The 22,890-nt window shown below is 40.8% G+C and overlaps 1 protein-coding gene across 1 annotated transcript; it reads right to left on the reverse strand.

Annotated features, from left to right (window-relative positions):
* Positions 1 to 8,370: 8,370 nt before the first annotated feature.
* Positions 8,371 to 13,026, reverse strand: LOC100282989 (uncharacterized). The gene is made up of 6 exons (NM_001155893.2): positions 12,859 to 13,026; positions 11,542 to 11,599; positions 10,251 to 10,322; positions 9,155 to 9,274; positions 8,901 to 9,002; positions 8,371 to 8,807 (listed from the first exon to the last, which is right to left on the reverse strand). The coding sequence occupies exons 1-6, from the start codon at positions 12,999 to 13,001 to the stop codon at positions 8,736 to 8,738; spliced, it is 567 nt and encodes a 188-aa protein (NP_001149365.2). The 5' UTR covers positions 13,002 to 13,026; the 3' UTR covers positions 8,371 to 8,735.
* Between the last annotated feature and the right edge of the window lie 9,864 nt (positions 13,027 to 22,890).

A 22,890-nucleotide genomic window follows, 5' to 3' on the forward strand; every position in this document is an offset into this window, starting at 1 on the left:
TAAGTTTACGTTTAATGTTGGTAAGTGTGATAGAATATTTGACGAATTACTAAAAAATGGTAATATTAAAATAAATCACACTGTTCCATCCGCCGACGAGCTAAAACGTCGTGCGTACTGCAAGTGGCATAACTCATTCTCTCATGCCACTAATGATTGTAATGTATTTCGGCGACAGATTCAATCGGCCATTAACGAAGGACGATTGAAATTTCAGGAAATGCAGGTGGATACAGAGCCCTTTCCGATGAACATGATTGACTTCGAGGGCAAGAAAGTCCTGATTCGGCCAAATACAGCTGATAAAGGCAAAGGCAAGGAAACAATCATCGGCAATGCTAAAAGGGCCGATGAGGATTGTAAAGCTTCTTGCAGGAAAGTGGTGGCCGAGAAGACTCCCGATGGAGGGGAGACCCTAAAGGTGACCATCACAGCCTCTAGCACTGGGGGGCAAGCGCAGACGGGAAGACAGTTGCGGGAACCCGTGCTGCGCATCACGGACAGTCCGCCGTCCAGACGCGGACGGTCCGACGCTTCGCCGGACGGTCCGGAGGATTCTAGCGGACAGTCCGGCCGTGCTCAGGACCCGCAGCGACCACGTACCTTCAAACCACGACGACCCGAGATAGGTACGTGGAAAACAAATACATTTAAAGCAGCTGGTCGGCTGATCAAGCCTGGCCCGACTTTCGATCAATTGTTGTCTAAATACGTGAAAAAGAAGGCCGGCCCCAGTGACCGGCCACCAAAGCGACCCCGCTCACCCATTCATGAGCAACGTCAGGTCAGGCCGATTGGACCACCTCACCAATCGGATGAAATGAAAGGTCCTATTGTACAATTGAGACCTAACATGCCGACATGGACACCTCCACCCCCTTATCCATCTATGCCATATCCATACACATACTTACCTCCACCATATGTCCCAAATCAAATGTGGGGCATGCCACCATATCCATTTGGGATGCCACAGTACCCCGCCTGGGGGGCACCCCAAACATCCGTTTTTGATAGGTTGGCGCCGCCAGTGCAAGACCGATTGAGCGCTGCTGAATCTGGTCACCAGGCACAGGCCCAACAAGATTGCCGGACTACTCGGCCTCCTAAACCGACCAATCCGGCAGGGGGGCATATGCCTGTAGCAACTCAAAGGACAACGAAAAAAGACATCATCAAAATAGGCACTGCAGATGTTGTCATACATGGGGACAATAAAGGGCCGATGATTTTTGGTGAATCGGCCAACACAACCAAAAAGGATAACACAACCAAAAAGGATACGGCTATCGTCAAAACAGCCGATCCAAAATACTCCATGCCTCGATGGTGCCCGACAGGATTGACACGATCCCAAAAGAGAAAATTACAGCGCCTAAGAGTGAAGGAGAGCCAGGAGAAAGAGGCGGAAAAGATATTCAATGACACGCATCCACTATACCCGCCACCGCAAAAGAAATGGAGACCAAAGGCCGTCGAGAAAAAACAAACGGCCATGGAAATAGAAAGTCAACCTGCACCAGGCGCGGACCGTCCGGCCTCTGCGCGCGGACCGTCCGTCCCTCACCAGGAAGCGTCTGGACAACCTGCACCAGGCGCGGACCGTCCGGCCTCTGCGCGCGGACCGTCCGCCGTTCACCAGGAAGCCTCCAACGACACGACAACATCAATGGAAGAGGACGACCTGCTGGGAGAAGACCTGGTCGACTACGAGGCTTCTCCAGAACGCCCAGGTATGGATGTAAATATTATTACATTTTCTGCCGATTGTACTATCATCGGCGACGATGAGCCTGTTGTTGCCCAGTTTGATTTTGGTCCTAAAGAAGCCGCCTTTACTAAACCAAAGGAATCGGTAAATCATTTAAAGCCGCTCTTCGTGCGCGGTCACATTGATGGGATACCGATTGCTAAGATGTTGGTAGACGGAGGGGCGGCTGTAAATCTAATGCCTTATTCATTATACAGAAAATTAGGAAAACAAGATGACGAACTTGTCAAGACCAACATGACCCTCAGCGGTGTTGGAACTGATAGTTCGATCAAAGCCAGGGGAGTCACGTCCGTTGAATTAACCATCGGGACTAAGACCCTTGCTGCTGCATTCTTCGTCGCTGATGTAGAAGGAAATTACAGTTTAATTCTAGGCAGAGATTGGATTCACGCCAATCAATGTATACCTTCTACATTACATCAAATGCTAATACAATGGGTAGGTGATGACATAGAACAAGTACATGCTGATGTATCGACCTGCATCGCTGTGGCTGATGCCCCTGTACTCTGGACTTATGAGACTGCTACATGTCTCACAGGAGTAGATTTTTCTGATTACCAATTCATAAGTATAGATAAGAAAGGTTTCATTCCTGTAATGCTAGAGCCGATGGAGAATCGGCTAAATCCTAAATAAAGTTTAAATGATGAATACACACAAAACTCATGAGTCTCTGGCCACGGACAGTTCGGCTTCCAAGCCCGGATGGTCTGGTCTTTCACAAAAGGGTTCGGACTTTAAGACCGAACATACATCACAGCAAAAGGACAGTATTACGGATGATCCGATCCCCGAGACCGGAGAGTCCGCCGTCACACAAAGATCTTCTAATTCCTCTGTGGGAAACATAATAGAGGAATTCAGAGATCTTGATAAACTAGGACAGGGGTTTACATCGGCCGATCCTTTGGAGGAGATTGACATAGGAGATGGTAAAACTCCAAGGCCAACTTTTGTAAACAAGACCCTGGAGACCGATCCTAGAGATGAGATGATCGGTCTATTGAAGGAATATTCAGATTGCTTTGCTTGGAATTATACTGAAATGCCTGGATTAAGCCGAGAGATCGTAGAGCATCGGCTGTCTATTAAATCTGGTTTCAGACCTTTCAAGCAAAGAGCTAGAACATTTCGTCCAGATCTTCTCCCACGCATCAAGGACGAAATCCACCGGCTGCTAGAAGCTGATTTTATCAGACCTTGCAGATACGCAGAATGGGTCTCCAATATTGTGCCGGTGGAGAAGGAGTCAGGTAAACTTAGAGTATGCATTGATTTTCGCAATTTAAATAGAGCAACTCCTAAAGACGAATATCCCATGCCCATAGCCGACACATTAATCAATAATGCATCAGAAAATAGAATTATTAGCTTCCTTGATGGTAATGCCGGATATAATCAGATTTTCATGGCCAAAGAAGATGCGTCTAAAACGGCCTTTATATGTCCAGGCTTCATTGGTTTATTTGAGTGGGTTGTCATGACATTTGGTCTGAAAATGCTGGTGCTACTTATCAGAGGGCTATGAATTTGATCTTCCATGAATTGTTAGGAAACACTGTGGAAGTTTACATTGATGATATTGTAGTCAAATCGGCTGAGTTTAGTTCTCATATAGCTGATTTGCGCAAAGCCTTTGATAAAATGCGTCAGTATGGTTTGAAAATGAACCCACGTAAATGTGCTTTTGGAGTGTCGGCTGGTAAGTTTTTAGGATTTGTCATACATGAACGTGGTATAGAAATAGACCCTGACCGAATCAAGTCTATTCGGAATGTGGGACCTCCGACCTGTAAGGTCGAGGTACAGAGGTTTCTCGGCAAGGTGAATTATTTACGAAGGTTTATTTCTAACCTAGCCGGGAAGATTGATGCGTTCACCCCTATTCTTCGGCTTAAGAATGATGCCGAATTCGCCTGGGGGCAGAACAACAAGAAGCATTTGATCTCATCAAAAAATACTTATCTTCGGCTCCCGTATTAAAAGCACCACGAGCAGGAGTACCATTCCGATTATACATTGCAGTTGAGGATAAGGTCATTGGGGCTGTTCTGACACAAGAAACCGAGGGGAAGGAGCATGTGGTGACATATCTAAGCCGAAGGTTGGTGGATGCTGAAACAAGGTACACTTTTATTGAAAAGTTATGCTTATGCTTGTTTTTTGCATGCACCAAATGTAGATGCTATTAATTGTCTAGTCATTGCACTGTTTCTGGTCAAGCCGATGTGATCAAATACATGTTGCATAACCCAATTATGAGTGGTAGAATTGGTAAGTGGGCTTATGCACTCGTAGAATATGACTTGGCCTATGAACCATTGAAATCTATGAAGGGCCAAGTCATAGCGGATTTCATTGTAGAACATCGGGTTAATGATATTCATGAACTAGACATGTCATACCTCACTATTACTCCTTGGACTTTATATTTTGATGGATCGGTTTGCAATGAAGGGCAAGGAATTGGCATTGTGCTTGTTTCACCAAGTAATGTCTCCTTTGACTTCTCTAGCCGATTGAAAACGTATTGCACTAATAATCAAGCTGAATATGAGGCCCTCCTATTCGGTTTAGAACTGTTAAATGGTATGGGAGTAAAACATGTGAAGGTATTTGGTGATTCTCAGCTGGTTGTCCAACAAGTGTTAGAAGAATATCAATGTCTTGATGGTACTCTAAATAGTTATCTTGAGAAATGTTGGAGCATAATCCATTCTTTTGATGAATTCAGTATTCAGCATATCTCTAGAGTTGAGAATCATAGAGCTAACAACTTGGCACAAGATGCATCGGGTTATCGGATAAAGAGAGGGAAATTTCACAAAACTGAAAATCTGATAACCAGTGCAGAGCCAAAATCCCAGGTCGCGGACCGTCCGCGTGTTGACGCCGGACCGTCCGAGGTTACCAGAAAGGTGCTCTTAATCGATTCGGCTGACAATGAAGCCGATACAAGTGATTGGAGGATACCTATACTTAATTATTTGCAAAATCCCAATATCAGGACAGATAAGAACATTCGGCGAACAGCTTTCAAGTATGTTTTGATGAGTGATGAACTTTACCGCCGAACGGTTAATGATATCCTGCTTAAGTGCTTGGGCCCAGATGATGCTATATTAGCCATGGCCGACGTACATGAAGGAATTTGTGGTACCCATCAATCAGCTCCAAAGATGAAGTGGTTGTTGCGAAGGTCTGGTTTTTATTGGCCTAGTATGACAGCTGATTGTTTCAAGTACTACAAGGGGTGCCAAGTGTGTCAAAAAATTCGGCGACCTACAGTTGGTCCCTGCAGCCGAATTACATCCTATCATCAAGCCTTGGCCATTCAGAGGATGGGGATTAGACTTTATTGGAGAAATTCATCCTTCATCATCAAAGGGGCATCGGTTTGTGTTAGTTGCCACTGACTATTTCACCAAATGGACTGAAGCCGTTGCTCTAAAGAACATGACGCACAAGGAGGTAATTGAGTTCATAACTGAGCATATTATTCATAGATTCGGCATTCCCCAGACCTTGACTACAGATCAAGGTACTTCTTTTATGTCAAAGGATGTACGTGAATTTGCTGAATTATACAGAATTAAGCTGCTTAATTCGTCTCCATATTATGCTCAGGCCAATGGACAGGCCGAGTCTAGTAATAGGACGTTGATTAATTTGATAAAGAAAAAGGTATCTGACAATCCTAGACATTGGCATAAGATTTTGTCTGAAGCTTTATGGGCTCATAGAATATCTAAGCATAGTGCTACCAAAGTATATCCTTTTGAGCTTGTCTATGGGCAGGAAGCAGTGTTACCTGTGGAAATAAGTTTGAATGCTGTCAGGTTTGCCAGACAAAATGATCTAACTGCTACTGATTATTATAATTCAATGATGGATAATATTGATGAGGTGACCGACAAGAGGATGATAGCTTTGGGAGCAATAGAAAAGGACAAGATCATGGTAGCCAGGGCCTACAACAAGAAGGTCAAAGCAAAATCATTCCAAGTAGGAGACTTGGTGTGGAAGACCATTCTACCTCTGAGGAATAAAGACCGAAAGTTCGGGAAATGGTCGCCAAGCTGGGAGGGTCCTTATAAAGTGAAACAGGTGATGTCTGGTAACGCTTATTTACTACAAACATTACAAGGCAAGGATTTACCTAAGGCTTTGAATGGGTGTTTCCTCAAACAGTACCATCCTAGTATGTGGCAAGATGCCTAAGAAAACCGATGTAATCACATCGAGTTAGTTGCTTTTGGTTCGCCCAGCTCCACCAAAAGGCAGGGGGGGCATATGTTCGAACCAGAATTGAGCGGCGGACTGTCCGGCCCTGAGGCCGGACGGTCCGCGCCTGTGGGCCGGACGGTCCGCGCCTGTGGGCCGGACGGTCCGCGCGTGCGCAGAACAGATTAGGGTTCCGAGTTTTGTGCTACGGTTGTTAGCTATATTCGCGGGATTAGCTCGGAATCAGTTGTGTAAAGGGTCCAGCCCTCCTCCTCTATAAATAGAGAGGTCTACGGCCGATTTGTAATCATCAACAATCGAATCAATACAACTTTTATTCGCATTTTATCCTAGGAGTAGTTCTAGTCTAGTTTAGGTTTAGCCACTCGATCCCCAAATTCTCCGTCTCTCCTCGACTCTATGTCGATTAGAGGAGTCTAGGTCGGCCTGCCCGAGCCTAGACACCACCTAGGATCTCTACTCCCCGACGGGGTCCCTCCCGGGAGCGAGATCCAGGCGCCGTCGGCGATCCGCCGTCCCTGCGTACGTGCGGACCGTCCGGCCGTCAGGCAGAAGTCCCAGCAGCGCACCAGGCCGCGGACCATCCGGCCCCAGGCCGCGGACAGTCCGCCCTTGCGCAGAGAGCACCACCGCGCCTCGCACCAGGCCGCGGACCGTCCGGCCCCTGCGCGCGGACCGTCCGCCCCTGTGCAGAGGGCACCGCCACGGTTCTTGTTGAGTGTTTGGCGCTCCGAAAAGGCGTCAACAGTAAATAAAAAAAACGCTGCTACAGTCTCAGTTCAGACTGTCAGCTTCTTTGTCGAGGCAATTACTACTGTACAGCTACGGCTACGAACGTTGACCGCCACCCATCATCATCTAGTAGTAGATCCTAGAGCAACAATGTGGATCCGTTTGCCAAGCTTGCCTTTTTTTTTTCCTCAACCTGACAACCGGAGAATTACAGCAGAATCAATCGGAGGCGTGAGGATTGCGGAAACACTCAAAAATTAATTATAACTAACGCCTCCTCCTAATTACAGGATCAAATCAATTCACGTCTTTTTTATAAAAAAAAGAATAAGCGGATAGAATTCTGTTCCTCTAGTAGAAACGGGATTCCGATCGATCTGAGATTTTTTTTTGATCAAACTAGATTAGATAAAAAAAATTATGCAACTAATTAACTTCACTAGAACCATGGCGATCGGAGTTTCGATTGTTAAGATATTAATGAAATGAGATAGCTGTGATAGAGTATAACGAAGCTAGACGGCTGAGCCCTCGGCTCCCCTCTTCCGAATGGGCCTGTGCGGCTGCTGCTCCAGTTCTTTCCTTTCCTTTTCTTTTTAATTTGTAATTTTCTCCTTTTTTCCATTTAATTTACAACGACGCACACACAATTACCATGTACATCGATGCATGGTCCTAACATCTCGCTTAGGGCTGATTTGGTGGTTAGTGATCCCGAGGGGATCCATGGGAATTGCAAGGGAATTTCTCTCCATGCATTCCCTCGGAATCACTAACCACCAAATCAGCCCTTAGCAGGTATAGAATCCTAGCTTTAGTCCCGAAATATACTTTCCCTCCCTAAAATTAGTAGTTTACATTACCGCCATGTTTCATCTCAACCAACACTACTTACACATCAACGTTATACGCAACCCTCTCTATGCAGCCAAGAACAAGCATAAGTCCACAACCTGAACAAGCATACGGCCATGTTTCCTCCTTTTTTTTAATTTTTATTTTCTCCTTTTCTATTTCATGTACACCAACCGCGTTTTACCTCAACCAACACCGGCACATCAACTATCCATGCAGCCAAGAACAAGCATAAGTCCACAACCTCAATCAAGGTCAATCCATGCAATGCCAATATAAATAACCTTTCAAATAACATTGAAGAACGCACTACAGGAAGAGTGGTTGGCACATCATAAGTTTCATATAAACTGCTGCACTAATAGACATTCATGCTAGGCTAAACCATATATAGTGGATTAATTTGACATACTATATCTACCATTTTATGCGTATGCTTGCGAGGGCCTCTTCTCTTATCGATCAAACCCGATGTATTCAGCTTCGGTGTTCTGATTCTAAGGGGGCTTTTGGTTTCATAAACTGTAGGGACTAAAAATTAACCCCTAGAAATCAAACACCCCCTTAAAGATCCTTGGTGGTAAAAAGAAATTTAGTAGCGATAACTACGGAGATTTCATCAATCTCCTTGGATATGCAATTTTACCGCACATGTAGGTTGCAAAAAATATTTTGCTTATTTGCAATAACTATGGAGATTTCATCAATCTCTCTGATGGCAAGGTAAAATCCAATTGTCAAGCAGTATAGCCCTACAGATGTAAAAAAGGAAGCCCCTTTAGAAAAGCAGGAATTATACATGAACCAGTTCGTTTTCTTACTAGAAAAACGCAAGAAACACGGGGAAAAAAGTCCTAAAGTTCCGAGGCGGGACAAAATGTTCCAAGTAGTTTGGCGATAGCAAGGCTTCTCTGCAAGAATGGTGGAAATATTTTGTGAAATGCGATCCAGCGGGGAAAAGAAGGCAGTGAAATGACATTTCTACTAATGTTCCCACACCGTAAAACTCTGAACAAACCGATACAACAACAAACTGCTTGCTATGACGGGCTAATCTGCCAGAGGTAGCAGAAGGTACAAAAAAAAAAAGTCCCAGTCGCATTGGTCGGCCTCGTGATGTAAGTAATCAGGTTTCTTTTACGGCCTGTTTGCTTCTCCGATGGTGCACGTCCCAGTTGAATACCCGAGCAATTGTAACCTGGTATAGGTATAGGTGTTAGACCATGGTATAAACATTGCCCAACGTAACCATGCGAAGTAAGATCATTTAAGCTGGTCACAACGATTTTACCTGAGTGATGGTTTGCTGGTCTCGCAGGAAATGGAGATCAGCAACAAGGACTTCTAAGCTGGCCTTGGCATTTTCCAAGTTTTTCTTCAAGAGGGCATTGGCCTGCAAAAGGTTCAGGAAATATGGGTTAAAAAAAGCGAGTCTATTTTTAAAATAAAAGTAAAAATGTATTATATATATATATATTATATATATATATTAACTCGGCCTGGGAGGGAATTAAAAACAAATATGGATGGTCATTGTTTAATAACCTCATCGCAAGAGTACTCCAGCATCACATTTGCACCCAACCACAGGCACACCGAGTCAGTATCCTCAATTTTTGCACGGGAGTAGATCCCCTCGGACAATTCGAAATCAGCTATGAGTGCCTGCATCAGTTAGTTGGAAGCTTCGATTGAGATAATTAATTTTCTCAAGTGCAGTTCAAACTAGAATCCAGCATGATTTTAGCCTAAAAAATATTGAACCTACAGCTTAATTACATGCAAATGCGCACGATGTGTAGGCAATAGGCAATTTTAAATGGCACTGCAGATGAAACAATTTGACACGTATGTAGTGCAAGCAATGAAACCACTGGACCCTGGTTCAGGTACACTAAGGGCATGTACAATGGGTGTCTTAAGTTGTCTTAGAGTGTGTCTAAGGGGGTGATGTAAAAAAACTCAAGACATGTATCTTGACGAAGACACAGTGTCTTAGCTCTATCTTCGAGACAGAAGACTAGCTGATTGGTCACTTTAATTTATTGAATGTTCTGATTGGTACAATGAATATGGTAAAACACATGTTTTAGACATGATCACTGTATTATGTTGTGTTTTAGTTGTGTCTTAATTTATTGAATGTTCTGATTGGTACAATGAATATGGTAAAACACATGTTTTAGACATGACCACTGTATTATGTTGTGTTTTAGTTGTGTCTTATACTTGGAGTACCGTGCAGCAGTGTCTAGGTTGTACATGCCCTAACATTTTCCAATCAAAATTCCTTGGGTCGGGTGCTTTACTGAGAATTCAATTCTTCATTTACTTTTCATGCTTAAATCCTTATACAACGTAAATTATTATTATTAGACATAAATGAAAATGCATACTGAGTTACTAACCAACAGAAGTTGCAGAAAGTACACAATAAACAAGTAAGCTACAATTTGAGATATAGTTGAAGTACAGGATCTAAGGTTTCTAGGTAGCAGAACACAAGGTAAAGGAACCAATGGACCATCTAAAGAGTCAAAACTGAACATTAAGCAGGCTTAATGTACAGCCGCAACAATAGTGCCATCATCATTATAGAAGATGGAAAGTATATAACTTGATTCCAGGAAACTGTACAAACCTCACCCAAATCCTTTTTAGCTTGTAATGTTGTAACAATATCCAAGCACTTCTCTATATCAGGAATCTTTGCCTGTCAACAGAACAGAGGCTAATATGTTACATTTGATTGCGGACATAAGTAATATTTATCACACATGGCAAGTCTTCCATGAACAGAAATTCAAATATTTACTACTAATCCAATACTCCATTCTAAAATGTAGCTCGTTTTAGTTTTGCCTAGATAAAAGTTATCTAAATTTGACCAATTATGTACAAAAATACACAACGTGTAGAACATCAAGTAAGTTTAATTAGACCCAAGATGAAATATGTGTTGATACTTGATAGTGCATTTATCTGGTACTCCCTCTGTCCAGTTTTGTTCATTGCCTAAGGTCAAGAAAAGCTTCAAAGTCTGATCAGTGTATTTCTATCAGCACCTGCTTTATCACAGTGTGTATGCAGGTGTTGCCTTGTTTCGAACATGCAGTCATGCACCGTCCGCTGAAGCCAAGTTAGGTTTCCATATCCGACGAGCAACACATCCAGCAAAAGCTGAGAGTCTCCGTATTCAATGGGCAGAGAAGTTCAGCTTGCAATGTCACTGTATGCGTTAGGTGAATGTGCATTGCTGCATTAATGGGCAGCTAGCAGCAGCCGACCACACAGGGAGTTAGTTTTTTTCTTGGTCTCTGTTTTTTTTGCTTAGCCATAGGTCTCAAAAGTCATTCTAGCTTTTTTAGATACATAGCTAGATACTGTGTACCTAGATAAAGCCAGAACAACTTACAATTTGAAACAGAGGGACTATATGCTATATTTTCCTATGAACTTGGTCGATGTTAGAGAGATTTGAATTAGTACAATATTAAATTGACTTAAATTTTAGAAAGGAGGGAGTAACTTCAATCAATACTAGATTAAGAACACATGTGCTATGGAATACCAGGCTTGTGTTGGAATCATGAAGAAATTATGAACTTCTGGGAGCTATTCTTTATAGTTAAGAGGTTCATGATGAACACCTTAGATGTAAAACCAAATCTTCACACTTTCACTCATAAGTTCACTTTGACTTCATGAGGCAACACTAAGTTTACTAATCACTGTTCTTAAGGCGTCGCCTAGGCGTCCGGGCGGTGGTCTAACGCCTAGGCGCCTTGCCCGCCTACCTCGCCTAGGCGTCCAGGCGGTGGTCCAACACCTTGGACCGCCTTACCGCTTTAAAAACCATGTTACTAATCATGTGAATATTATACATCACATAAGCAAGCCTACAAAAAACTTAAGGAACATAATATGAGCACCTGAAGATCCCTTTGTTGTGCTAGAAGCTTCATCTCCACTATTTTGTACTGCTGCAGCCTAAACAAATTGAAAAGCACATGTTATGTTTCTCCTCGAAATAAGCGCAATAGATGGAAACATGAAAAGCACATGTTATGTTTCTCCTCATGTCCCAGCACTCAGTATTGTCGGGTCTGGCATCAGATAATGGTCACAAGTTCAGTACCCAGACAATGGAATTAGAAAGGAATCACTGGATATATATTTATGGCCTGTTGTACTGGTCAAGGATATCAGCTGAGCCATGACTCTTTCAAAGCAAGTAACACCTCACACAACGTTCAACCAATATGGAATGAACATTGCCTAATGACTGGACATAGCCCTTCCACTCATTTATCGGGCAGCTCATGGAAGAGTTTGCAATTTTAAGATTCAGTATTTCATTCATAACTACAAAAGAAACTAAATATGACCCATTTAGTCACAGACATTGCTTAAAGATACTGCTATAATAAAAGAAAACAGAACATATTATAAATGCAATGTCCACTTCGTAGTAAACAGGGGTACATTCAGAAGTTCACATTTTTTTTAAGAAGAAATGTTGAATGGATGGAAAGGTAATGCTTTATGAAAGATAAAAAAATAGACCAAGCGATATAAATCCACAAGACAGTAAGTTTTCCAAAAAAAAAGTGTCTCAGAGAATAAACCCAGATTACCACCACAACCAACTAGAATTATCTTTTTCTTATGTTGTGCAAATACTAGCACCAAATGCTCTTTCCTACTATCAAACTACATAATCAGCAAGCACGTTAGAACCAAAACAAAAGGAGCGACCATTGCAAATTGCAAAACGGTAGTGTCCAAGCCATAAATGGTAGCTGAGTAAGGGACCAAGTAAGCACAGCATATGCACCAAACAAGTAGTAAAACAAAAGGTGCTCCAAAACTAGAGGCAAATGGCTTGAAACAAATTGGACCCTGCGAAGGGGTATCGAGATTCGCAACTCGCAGCAATCCGGGCTAGGATGTCCAATACGCCGCAGAAACCCAGAACCAGCCAATTCGATTACTAGCAGTCGTAATCTGGTCAGCAAACACCACTATCACAAGCCACAAACGCGCAGTTAGCATCCGAACATAGCAGCCACATCTCTTCTCCAAAAGCTACGTGTCGGAGGTGCTCGCACAGTGGATCCAGATCGTGTCCGACACTACAGGCGCAAGGCCAGCGGTACCAGTACGCTACTCCCGAATCAAGCGCGCTCCGCAGCCTAACGAGATCCCTAGGCTACCACCGTACCAAAGTTTTTGAGAGTTCTGTTCACCTTTCCTGGAGAAAAGCGAGCGCGGAATTGACGTCGAGCCCGACCTGGCGGAGGTAGGCCTCAACGTCCTCAACGAAGGCCGCTGCCGGGATGCCCCGCCGCTCCGCCACTCCCTGCGGCGTCGACGCCGCCGCCGCCGCCATGAGAAAGAGAAGGGGGACCCAAATGGAGAGGGAGAGAGAGAGAGAGGAGCAACAGTCAGACTAACTAAAGAGCAAGTATAAGCACATATCAGGGCCGAGCACAAACAGGGCGGGTAACAATAAAAGGCCCACAAAACCCACCGTCTGGGAATGGTTGCTAGACCGCTCGGGCCAAACGTCCTGGATGAATTCCAGATAGAGATGATAATAGATACTTGAAACGTGAATATCAGATGGATTTTACCCAATATTAATCCGGGGTATAAAATAATTTCTCTATCCATGAATATATTAGTAGGTAAAAAACTCTATCCATCGGATAGACAGGTATAGTACAAATGGGTATTATCGATACCTGTATAACTTTAAGTAAAATCTACTCGTATCATACCACTCGAGTCCATCTTAGCTAAAAGAAAAAATCATTCTCTAGTTATCATTTGTGAACTATAAATTTATTTATATGTAATTATATGATTTGTTTTATTTTAAATTCAACGTTTTTGTGGGATTGGTATGTTAGGATTTAATACTATTTTTAGTTACACAACAAGTAACATATAGATAAGATTCTAGAAGACCACGAGCAGATATGGATAACTTGGCACGTAAAATTTCTTTTCATGGATATAAATATAGGACGATACTACCCAATAAATATATACCAGTTGTCATACCTAATTCCAAAGTAGCGGAGTCCATCCCCTTCTTATTTGCTTCTTGTTTGGCAGAAACAGGGGACACGCCTCAAGCATATTATAGGGGTGTTCAGCATGTCACATCAAATATTTAAATACCAATTATAAATATTAAATATAGTCTAGTTTCAAAATTAATTATGCATATAAAACTAAATAGCAAGATAAATTTATTAAACCTAATTAATCCATTATTAGCAAGTATTTATTGTTGTATCACATGCACAGATCATAGACAAATTAGATTTGTCTGGTTGTTTAGTTTGTATCTATATAATTAGTTTTGTAATTAGATTATATTTAATAATTTTAATTAGCATGCAAACATCTTATCCTATGCTTAGAGTTTTCAAAACAGACTTCATAGCCGGCAACAGGAGGGAGGAAGTGATATGCCCCAACCAGAAAGGCACACGGCTACACGCCAACCATCCCTAAAACTAAGGGTTTATTTGGAAGCACCACAACTTTATAAAACTGGTTTATATCCCAATTTTATGAAGCTAGTTTATAGGGAAAAAACTAGGTCTACATATTTGAAATCCAATTTCTAGCTTTTTCTATTACACAAAGATAAGTCTATGGTTTTGGTTCTCTTGACTAAAGTTTAGTTTGTGCCAAATCAAATGTTTGAATTTCAAATATGAGTATTAAATATAGACTTAATTAAGTTTAATAAATCTGTCTCGTATTTTATTCTTCATTATATATGTGATTAGTTTTATAATTAGGCTATATTTAATACCTGTAATTATTATTCGAACATTCGATGTGGCAGAGACTAAACTTTAGTTGGGTGGAACCGAACACCTGATTCAAATATTCCCTTTATTTTTTTATTTGTCGCCAATTTCAAATACATCTTAAACTCATAATTTTGAAGAAGAAAAAAATAAATAATGAATAAACATTCAAATTGGGCAAATTTATTAACCAATACTTATAAATAGGGTAAATTTTATTGACCAATATTTATCTTATAAATATAAAAAAATGTTTTTTCTATTGAGATGTGAAAGATCGAGTAGTATGACCAAAGTCCAAAGAGATATAAATAAGAAAATTTCTTGGACAAGAAACTAGCTATGTCCAAATTAAAAACTCAAAAAACCCACGGAAGGGTCCCAAAATCTGCAAAAAAAAAATCAGGCTCGGGCTCTTTCAGCTTGCAACTTCTCTGTGAAGCTCTAAGGCCGGTTCCAATGGTTCCCTGAGAACCTCCGATCCCCCCTCGGGCTTCTGCGCGCGTGCTCTGAATGAATAAAGCTAACATGCAACATAAACACATTCAGGGCCGCTCGCTGCTGGCTTTTTATTTCATTCATTCATATATATATATATATATATATATCCATATATGTATTCCCGGTGACAAGCAGCAGCAACCGGCGGCCGGCGACCGGCGGCGTGCATGCGCATATGCATGCAGCAGCAGGGCCCGGCCGGCCGTAGGAGGATAATTAAGCTCGATCGGGCGGTGGGCGTATTTGTACGTCAAGGTCTCATGCGGCAGCAGCCGTCCGTGCAGCAGGTCGGGTCGAACGTGCACTCTGTCTTTGCCGCGCAGCACATGCAGTAGATCTCGTCGGCGGCGGCCAACGCTGTAGACGATGAGCCAACGAAATCAGGCAGCGGTGAATATATATATACATAAAAAAGATGATTAATTGATTGGTCAATAATTACCGTTGGGGTGGAGCGCCGCCATGAAGAGGAGGATGGCCATGGCCCAGATGAAGAGCGCCAGGATCGCCCTCCTCGTCTTGCTGGCAGTGGCAGCCATGTCTCGCTCGACCGGTCCCTGCTGCTCGGGATAGTGCAGTGGGATTCCCTGCTGGTAATATAATCCCTCTCGCGTGCATCTCTCTCTCTCTATATATAGGCATGCAGCAGGGGCAGCCGATCGAGCGTCGACGACTAGTTCCTTATACTAGACAGCGGGGCTTCGTTAATTATATAACTTTTTGGTGTTTTTATGGTGGCACTCTTGGTTTTGCTGGTGTGCTCATTTTTACCCTTAGTTGTGTTTTTTTTCTCAATTTTACTCTTCTGTTCTATAGCACGGGAAGGGTAAAACTGACAAAAAAAACACAACTAAAGGTAAAAATGAGTACGTCAGCAAAACCGAAGATTAAGATATTTAGTACCAATTCAACTAAAAACCCGATTATAGTAACAGTTCTTTGATACAACCAATGAACGAGTACTAACGTAAAACTTTTTTTTCGTACCGGTTGAAACCACCAACCACTTGGCGCCAAAACTAGAGATGACTTTTGGTACCATTTTTTTAACGACCATACTTATTACAGGTATTTTCCTGTGCCGCCATAGCAATTGGAATTCCCACCAAAATTTATTTAGAACCGGTTCTTTTATATAACATGTACTAAAAGTGAAGGATTTAGACCGTGTCCAACAGTTTATTCATATGGTTATCCAAAACACTGTTTTACATTGTAGACTATATTATTCGTAGTATTAAGTTTGAGTATAGGTATGTGGATGATTAAGTTGCTGAAGATAGCCTTAGTACCAATTTTCAGGTAGGGGTGTCTCCTTTCTCGTTTGTGACTATTGCGTTGAGTCTGAATGTGTTGAATATCACTTAAAGTTTAGAGTATGTGTCCCTGGGTTTATTTTATAGCCTTTTGGTTTAATGTCCATAATGCTTACATCTATCCATATTGTTTACACCATTTTTGTGTTTTATATGTTTTAGGTACTACTCATGGTGAAATTGAGAAGATCTTGAAAAATGAACTAGTCTCTAGGCAAAAAAATAAGAAAATACTTCTTCAAACTAGCCTTTAGTTAAATATTTTTTTTATTTCCTACTCTACGGGCTAGTTAATTATAAGAGCATCTTTATCCCTCCCACTAAACCCTTTGGCCCAAAATCCCTTGGCCTAAGACCTCTGCACAAAAGGTCATAGGGTTGAAATAGGTTAGGGATGCATGGAAGACCATGGATCTTAGACGTATTTTCACACTTCCGTAGGACTAAAAATATGTAATACTATTTTAAGATTTATATATTTTATAAAAAACCTATATGTACATTTAGATATTTGTATGTTTGTATGTGCTCATTTCTATTAGAAGAGTTTGTATTTTTGTATGTGCACATACTCATTGAAAAGGACTTGTATATTAGTATGTGCACATGTCCTTTGGAAAGAATTTGTATATTTGTATGTGCACATATTTATTAATGTACTATCTTTGTCAATAACACCTTGTTTAGAAAAAACTAATAAAATAATATTAGTACGGGTGCATGTCTTAAGCCTAAAGTTGTATCTATAGTAGCAGTTCTTGGTATTAACCGGTGCTAATGACTTAGCATCAGTATCAGTTTAAAACTCGAACCGGTACTTAAAGAGGGACATTTAGTATCGGTTTATGGCATGGACTGATACTAATGATCGCACTATATAAACTCATCCTTTCCCTATCTGCAAAAACCTAGCCCTTTGTGGCACTCCGCCACTGTGTTGTCATCTCCACACCTGCATTGCTATCTCCGTACCAGTGCCCCCTCGATGTCATCATTAGGTCAGAGGTTAGACACTAATACTATTTTGTTATATAGGAAATTCTTTCATTTGAAAGAAACAAGTAGTATTGTGCATTATGTCAAAGACTAGGGAAATTTTAGATAATAGTTCAATGTGGATTATGTCAAAGACTAGAAAAAATTATATAACAGTGGAATGTGCATTATGTCAAAGGTTAGGGAAAATTTTAGAAAATAGTGAAATGTACATTATGTCAAAGATTAGAGAAATTTTTAGACTAGGGAGAACACAGGAATTTGAGGGACAGATGGATACAATGGAAACTCATACATCATGTTAGGAATTTCATATTATTTTTATAAACAATAAATACTTGCTTAATTTGGGATAAATTTCAACAAAAAATGCTCTCATTAATTTATATTTTTAGTTGTATATATATACAAGTTCAATTGTCTCGGTCAGTGAAAATGGATCGCCAAATGGAATACATTTCTTCGAGTTCTTTCTCCGCTACAGGTTGTGCGTCTCAACACCGATCCGCACATAAATGCCAAACTCGGTCGTTTGACATTGAACGTGCACACCTGATCCAAAGCAATCGATCGCGCCAGTCCTCACCAATGACCGTGTTAGTCGTCACACATCAAAATCAGGTAACCCCAAGGCTACATGCATTTGGCTCACATTTTTAGTTCAAAAAGTTATTCTTATTAGTTGACTTATCTGGCTCAATTAAATTTGTAGTCGAAATCATGTGGAAGCTCCTCTACGAGGATTAATAATGCTTTGATTTACATAACAATATTATATATATTATGTATGATTTAATTTTCTTTTATATATTTATAGTGAACTATTAGAACTCGAATGAGACATCTGTCTTGGTCTCTATAGTTACGAGTTTTTCATTCGAGGAGGAATTGAATGGAGAGCTACTAATGATCATGTAAATGAATGGTTAATATTTAATGATTTTGCAAAAGACACGAGTTTAGAAGAATTAAAAGACAATATTATTCATATGGAAAATAAAGTCAAAGATCATAGGGTAACAATGGAAACTATAATATAATCTCAAACTTTTTCATTAGTAGACCCTTTCTAATTGATATTTTTTTTTGTAATGAAGGAAGGAAAAGGACTTAGTGAGAATGTGCTTACATGGCTAGCTTTGTTTGAGTATGTCGATTTTGACTTTGTCCCCAAATCTCTACTTATTCTGACTAAAATCGTCCCAACTGCCCCGACTGCTCCATCCAACATAAAGAGGTTGAGGACGTCCCACACACCTAGTAGTTCCCACACAAAACAAGCATCGATCAACAATTTCCTAGGTTGCTAAAAAACAACACATGATATTTTCTATGGTCCAATGAATATGGAGAAGTATACTAAAAAACTTAAGAGGTGTGGTTTCAAAGTCAAGGTACTTCAACTTGGTCTCAAAATACTGAAAGAAGATTAGAAACAACGTCAGATATTCTTGATATTAGAGAACTTTGAAGCTAAAGACTATGTTTTATCTGTCGTTGATGCTTAGCTAGATGAATTGTGTGGGTGTTGAGTGATGTGTGAAAGGAACAAACAAAAGGGGGTGAATTAGGACTTCTAAAATTTTCACTAATCTAGGCCACAAAAAAATCCCTAGAACAAAACATATGCAAGTATATAAACTAGAATGTGCAAACTAGGTTTTATCTAAGTGTTTCTATCTATACTGCAAAAGGAGTTTAGCAACCTAAGTTCCAATATTAACAATTCTAACTAGGAATAGAGAGAAAGGAACTTAAGTACATGATTGTAAATGTGGAAGCTAAAGAGCAAAGGTAGAGATGCAAACTCCCATGGACAACACCGATATTTTTACCGAGGTATCCGAAATCACGCAAGGTCTTGACTAATCCTAGTTGGTGCCCCTACGCAAAGGGTAGCCCATGCGAGGGTTAATCACCACGGACGAGTAACACCGTAGAGCCACAAGCCTTCTCCACGTGCAAGTGGTGCTCCACTTCAAGCTCCTCTCAGACTCTCCCCACCGTCTTCACTATCGATCTTCCGGTCAAAAAGTCGTGGGCCTCGTTCCCTCTGGTACACGGTGGCGGCCGCACCACAAACGCGGTTGATGCAGTCTCGCAAGAAGATGCCATAGTTGGTACAATTATAACGGCTCACGCAAGAGCCGAGGGGTTTGGTGGTTTTTCTAAATTCACTCAACTAACTAGGGATCACCTATAGCAAGCGCAATAACAGTCTAACTAACCTAAGCACTTCTCAAAACACCTAGACTAATCATTGAGTGATTCTATTAAGCACTTGAGTGATGGAGCTCTTGGAAATTTGCCTCTATGATTTGGGTAAGTTTTTTATGGTCCAATTTCTTCAAATGGCCTGCTAGGGGGTTTATATAGAGTCCCCAATCAATTCTAGCCGTTGGGGAAAGCTGCAGACTTTCTATCTATGGGCGCACCGGACTGGTCCAATGGCGCACCGAACCGCCTTTCTGGATCCCCACGTTAGCTAGCAGTTGGCCTCTATCAGCACTGTAGACGGATTGATGGCACACTAACCCGGTCTGGTGCTAGAGAGCCATTGCCAACTAGCTATTGTCGACCGTTGGAACCGGTACGGTGCCACACTCACTCGGTTTGGTGCACCAGCTTCCTGAAGACCTAAGAAGGCATCTCAGAAAACTAGTTCGGTGCCTCGGTCCGGTGCACCCAATCAGCTGCCCATTTCTTCATTCTTCAACTTTCTTTGCTTGGGATCTTTTGGTCTTGTGTCTTGGACTTGTGCTAAATATTTGAGAGTCTTCTATGTGTCTTTTAGGTCTTCTTGAGGTGTTGCATCCTCAGGGCCTAAGTCCAATCCAATACGCATCCTGTGAACTTTAAAACACAAGCACTTGGAAAACATTAGTCCATAAAGTTACATTGATCATCAAACAACAAAATCCTTAACCAAATGGGCCACGTCCATTTTTCTTACAATCTCCCCTTTTTGGTGATTGATGACAATACAACCAAAGCAAGTAGATATCAAATATTGAATAGAAACATGCACTCTACTTGCTATGGATGTATGTGCATAGGCAAGATGAAAGCGATACCAAATTGAAAGTTATGTGGTCAATTTGATATTAAGCACATTCTTGCATATGCAACTAGTCCCCATGTCATACTTCCTATTTAGGACCGAAACCAACAAGATAACCAATTGATAGGATCAAAAGGGTTAAAATTGGTGGTTTTTATTATTTGATAACTTTGGTTTGCTTTGGTCCATAAAATTCTCCCCTTTGGAATCAAACACCAAAAAGGAAGACATGATAAAGCATATATGAAGCAAAATAAGGACTTGCCCTCTAAAAAGAATTACTCTCCCTAAAACAAAGTTCACCTCATGTGGAAAAGTATTCTCCACCTTTCACGGAAAAGGACATACCCCCTATCGGAAAACCCTCTACTTAAGAAAAGCACATGAATATAAGAGGAAACAAGACATGATTGAAAAAGACGAACTCCCCCCTAAAACTATGCATAGCTAAATGATAAAAGATATTCTAGTGATATCAAATGAAACTTTTAACAACATATGCATATATGGCAACATGGGGGACATAAGATGAAAAAGACATAGCCTATTCAAACATTGGAGAAGATATGTAAAAGATACCAATCGAAAGATGATACCAATCAAACGGTTTGGATGATGGTATTCTTGCAGTGGAAGTACATTGTCTTTCTCTAGGGACTCCATTTTCCTTCAATGAGACTACTACACACATAATAGACTTGAAAAGTAGTGTTAGTCTCAAAGACTTAGATTATAGAGTAATCTCCCCTAAAAAGTGTGCATACAAGTTTTGAATATTTGTAGGAAACATGCACTTTGATTTTGATATCAAGAGGGGAAAATTCTCTATAATCCGAATTTTGGCACATATAGTTCAAAATGCCACCAATTGAAATATATAACTTTTGAAACAAGCAATAGTGCCATCTATCTAGGATTTTTAATTAAGCTATGTGTCGTTCTTTATTAAACCATTTTAAAACATGTAGGTTTTCTCAAAATGACGAATTTAAAACCGAGCATTCCTACCATATGATATACCTAGCATGTATGCAATGAGTAACACCAATTGAAAACTTATATTAATTGAAAAGGGTACTAAAAGAAATACTAGGCATGAAAGGTAAGCTAGATACAAAATGAAATTAGATACGCATATCTAAAAATAGGAAATTGCAATAAATTCATGGGTGGGGAACTTGGGTCCAAAGTATTCACTAACCCACTTGTCAATAGTCTTGATCCGATGTGATGCGTCCCATGATATACATCCCAATTTTCCAAGTCTCAAAATTCCTCGAAGTCCTTCGGACTTCTCACTTCCCTCTCAGGACCCAAACCTTCTTGGTGCTTTTCATGGTTGAGATAATCTCTTTAGGCACCAGATGCGTTTGGCTCTCTTTTTCCTTGTTGGCTTGCTTGTTGGCCTTGATGGCTATCACCTTTTCATTCTTTTTCTTCTTGATTAAGTATGGTGTATCCGCCTTCTTATTCACCTTGTCGATGTAAGTGTTGGAGATTTCACTTGTTGGTTTCTTTTTATTTTCTCCCTCAGTCTTTGCCTTGCATTGGTAAAACTTGCGACCTTCCTTATCACATAGCTAGCAAACCACAATTTCACCCTCCACATGCTTGTTCACTTCCACAATGGTGTTATCCTGGGGAGGTTGGATTTGTTTGACTTTGCCTTTCTTATCATACAAGGCCTTACTAAGTCGAGCCACTTCATGCTTCAATAATTCATTTTCTAATGCAATCTCATCCGAACATGTTTCTATAATAATATTTTTGACAATAACTTGATTGCAAGAGTTAGAATCATCAATTAAATCTAAGCAAGAACTAGAAACATCATTTTTAATAATTTCATGAATTTCAACTAAGGATACTCTTGGGGTATTACTGATGTTTTCCAGCTTAGTAGTCAGCTCATTATTATGAATGCTAAGAATTTCCATTTTCTCTAGCAAATTATCAATGGCATTTTGAGAGCTAGCTAACTTATCATTAAGTTTTTCGTTCTTTTTAATCATGCTATCATCAATAGGTAAGAATGAACCTTTAGACTCTAATTGCTCAATTTTAGTTTTATCTCATAATTCAAGTTTGCAAAAGTTTCAAATTTCTCTTGCAAACATTTATAAGCATCTTGAGAGCTAAGCAACTTATTTTTCGAAGTTTTAAGTTGATCCTTTTGTTTAGTGCAAACATCATAAAAGAATTTAATGGATTGTACAAGGTCTTCTAAGGAGGGCTTTCCCTCACCATCACAATCATCATCACTATTATCACTAGAAGGTGGGTCTTGTGATTTACCTTTTGCGATAAGGCATTTGTGTGATGAACGTGATGATCGTGATGAAGAGCGGTGGCTGCGGGTCCTTGGAGGATCATCTTTACTTGAAGAATCATCCCAAGTCTTAAGCACCTTGCCTTTTCTCCTCCTCTTATTGGGTTCAGCCATATTTGGGCAATTATCCCGGAAGTGGCCCTTCTCCCCACATGCGAAGCATCCTCTATTTCTTAGTTTTTTCATGTCAATGTTAAAGAGAAGACCCTCGACTTGTAGGGGCACACCCATTAGATTAATCTTGT

This window comes from Zea mays, chromosome 3 (assembly GCF_902167145.1).
Source record: "Zea mays cultivar B73 chromosome 3, Zm-B73-REFERENCE-NAM-5.0, whole genome shotgun sequence".
Taxonomy (NCBI): Eukaryota; Viridiplantae; Streptophyta; class Magnoliopsida; order Poales; family Poaceae; genus Zea; species Zea mays.

Bases quoted from the DNA above. Each gene is read 5' to 3' on its own strand.
- LOC100282989 (NM_001155893.2), bottom strand. From the start codon at position 13,001: ATGGCGGCGGCGGCGGCGTCGACGCCGCAGGGAGTGGCGGAGCGGCGG. The intron at 9,275-10,250 runs GTTTGTACAGTT...TAACTGATGCAG, and splicing joins CTAAAAAGGATTTGGGTGAG to GCACTCATAGCTGATTTCGA. The intron at 9,003-9,154 runs GTTATTAAACAA...AACCTTTTGCAG, and splicing joins TGGAGTACTCTTGCGATGAG to GCCAATGCCCTCTTGAAGAA.